The sequence below is a fragment of the Bison bison genome, unplaced genomic scaffold (genome assembly GCF_000754665.1).
Source record: "Bison bison bison isolate TAMUID 2011002044 unplaced genomic scaffold, Bison_UMD1.0 scf7180017864361, whole genome shotgun sequence".
NCBI classification, from domain to species: domain Eukaryota; kingdom Metazoa; phylum Chordata; class Mammalia; order Artiodactyla; family Bovidae; genus Bison; species Bison bison.
In genome coordinates, this window is record NW_011494933.1 from 399,492 (window position 1) to 402,419 (window position 2,928).

At 43.0% G+C, this 2,928-nt stretch overlaps 1 protein-coding gene across 1 annotated transcript in view; it reads right to left on the minus strand.

The window, feature by feature from the left end:
* The window catches only part of LOC104999668 (histone H3.1-like), a 457-nt gene extending 356 nt beyond the window's left edge, over window positions 1–101 (minus strand). Inside the window, exon 1 of the mRNA XM_010855229.1 lies at window positions 1–101. Coding sequence (XP_010853531.1) covers window positions 1–80 — 80 coding nt within the window. The 5' untranslated portion in view covers window positions 81–101.
* Between the last annotated feature and the right edge of the window lie 2,827 nt (window positions 102–2,928).

The window sequence follows — 2,928 nt, forward strand, 5'->3', positions numbered from 1 at the left end:
CGGGCCGCCTTAGTGGCCAGCTGCTTGCGCGGCGCCTTGCCACCGGTGGACTTCCGAGCAGTCTGCTTAGTACGAGCCATCACAAGTGAGTGATCAGAAACCAAAGGTCTCACAATCTTCTTCTTTAACATAGAGATTAGTTCAGGAATGGGTGCAAATCTAGGCCTAAGTCAAGGACAGTCGTCTGGCCCCAGTGATTAATTTGTATGTGGTCCAACCAGAGGGAAGCTCAAGGCTTTTCCAGGCAGCTGTCAGGAGCCATGTCCACCCTTCGTGGATATCGATAGCAGTAGTGGAACCTAGGATGAGGATGAAAATCCACCAGGTGGTGGTGGGAGAGTCCTCCATGGGTCACTAGGCTCCTTTATATCCTTCTAGGTGTGTCGGAACTCGAGATCCTAATGCTCAGGGTTGTGTTTGCAGCATGCAGCCTTGAAAAATGTGGTAATTTCCCAGGCTTGCACAAAGAGCAAGTTAGCTAGCTGATTGTTAGCCAAAAACAAAATAATAGCAACGGACTCATTAACTTTAGTGTTCCTTGCTGCTGCTGCTAAGTCGCTTCAGTCGTGTCCAACTCTGTGCGACCCCATAGACGGCAGCCCACCAGGCTCCCCCGTCCCTGGGATTCTCCAGGCAAGAACACTGGAGTGGGTTGCCATTTCCTTCTCCAGTGTATGAAAGTGAAGAGTGAAAGTTAAGTCGCTCAGTCATGTCTGACTCTTAGCGACCCCATGGACTGCAGCCCACCAGGCTCCTCCATCCATGGGATTTTCCAGGCAAGAGTACTGCAGTGGGGTGCCATTGGTTTCCTTAGCCGTTGCGCAAACTTACTGTGTGTGTAGCATCCATCTGGGTCATACCACACCAACCCTGTGGAGTCTGAGGCAAGATTCACGGGTGTCAACAGACCGATGTTCGTGCTGCTTGCTGCACCCTCGTAGTGAAGCTCTTTGTCTCCACCTAAGAGTCTCACATCTGCTTTCAGCACCCATGAAACAGTAACAGGGTAGCTTAGTAACTTGCAAGGAGGGTAAAATTAAATCCCAGGCCAGTGTGGTAAAACTGATATACTAGTAGAGGAATGGAAACAGAGCCCTGGTCAAAAACCACATAAGTCGGCTCTTAATTTTATTTGGGATATAAGAATCATGTCAAGACCAAAATACATATTTTAAGGCAAAAATGTGTCTTAAGTGGTTTTGAAAATGATCTTCTTAGACTGGCTCTACTTCTGAACCATTTAAATTACTTAAGACTGTACCAGATGCTCTACTCTTCATTCATTCATTCATTTGGTTTTTATTCAGCTAATAATATTTATACTATCTTTCCCAATTTGGATAGCACATTAAGATTTCTGAGCCTAACAGAACTAGGAAGACATATTATGAAACAAAAATATTTATTAGGAATGACTTATTCTACAATCATTTTATGTTGGTCACCTATGCCTAATTTATGCCTTTTTTATTTTTCTAATTTAATTTTTCACTCAAATATAACTTTATATTTTGAGCTAATGTCTATGATCCTTTGCTAACTATTCAAAAACAGAAGCTATTCTTTATCATGAATAATATAGTAACATTTTAAATTCTGGAGAAAAATAAAGCATCACAGTGAACTTAAGTTCACTTGTTCAGTCATGTCCGACTGTTTGCAACTCCATGGACTGCAGCACGCCACGCTTTCTTGTCCATCACCAACTCCTGGAACCTACTCAAACTCATGTCCATCGCATTGGTGATGCCACCCAACCAATCAATCCTCTGTTGTCCCCTTCTCCTCCCACCTTCAATCTTTCCCAGCATCAGAGTCTTTTCCAGTGAGTCAGTTCTTCGCATCAGGTGGCCAAAGTATTGGAGTTTCAGCTTCAGCATCAGTCCTTCCAATGAAAATTCAGGGCTGATTTCCTTTAGGATGGACTGGTTGGATCTCCTTGCAGTCCAAGGGACTCTCAAAAGTCTTCTACAACACCACAGTTCAGAAGCATCAGTTCTTAGGCACTCAGCTTTCTTTATAGTCCAACTCTCATATCCATACCTAACTACTGAAAAACCATAGCCCTGACTAGATGGACCTTTGTTGGCAAAGTAATGTCTCTACTTTTTAATATGCTGCCTAGGTTGGTCATAACTTTTCTTCCAAGGAGCAAGCAACTTTAAATTTCATGGCTGCCATCACCATCTGCCATAATTTTGAAGACCAAAAAAATAAAGTCTGTCACTTTTTCCATTGTTTCCCCATCTATTTGCCATGAAGTTATGGGACCAGATGCCATGATCTTCATTTTCTGAATGTTGAGTTTTAAGCCAACTTTTTCACTCTCCTCTTTCACTTTCATCAACAGGCTCTTTAGTTCTTTGCTTTCTGCCATAAGGGTGGTGTCATCTGCATATCTGAGGTTATTGATATTTCTCTCAGCAATCTTGATTCCAGCTTGTGCTTCCTCCAGCCCAGTGTTTCTCATGATGTACTCTGCATATAAGTTAAATAAGCAGGGTGACAATATACAGCCTTGACATACTCCTTTCCTGATTTGGAACCAGTCTGTTGTTCCATGTCCAGTTCTAACTGTTGCTCCTTGACCTGCATACAGATTTCTCAGGACGCAGGTCAGGTGGTCTAGTATTCCAATCTCTTTAAGAATTTTCTAGTTTGTGGTGATCCACGCAGTCAAAGGCTTTGGCATAGCCAATAAAGCTGAAGTAGATGTTTTTCTGGAACTCTCTTGCTTTTTTGATGATCCAGCAGATGTTGGCAATTTGATCTCTGATTCCCCTACCTTTCTAAATCCACCTTGAACATCTGGAAGTTCACGGTTCACATACTGTTGAAGCCTGGCTTGGAGCATTTTGAGCATTACTTTACTAGTGTGTGAGATGAGTGCAATTGTGCAGTAGTTTGAGCATTCTCTGGCATTGCCCT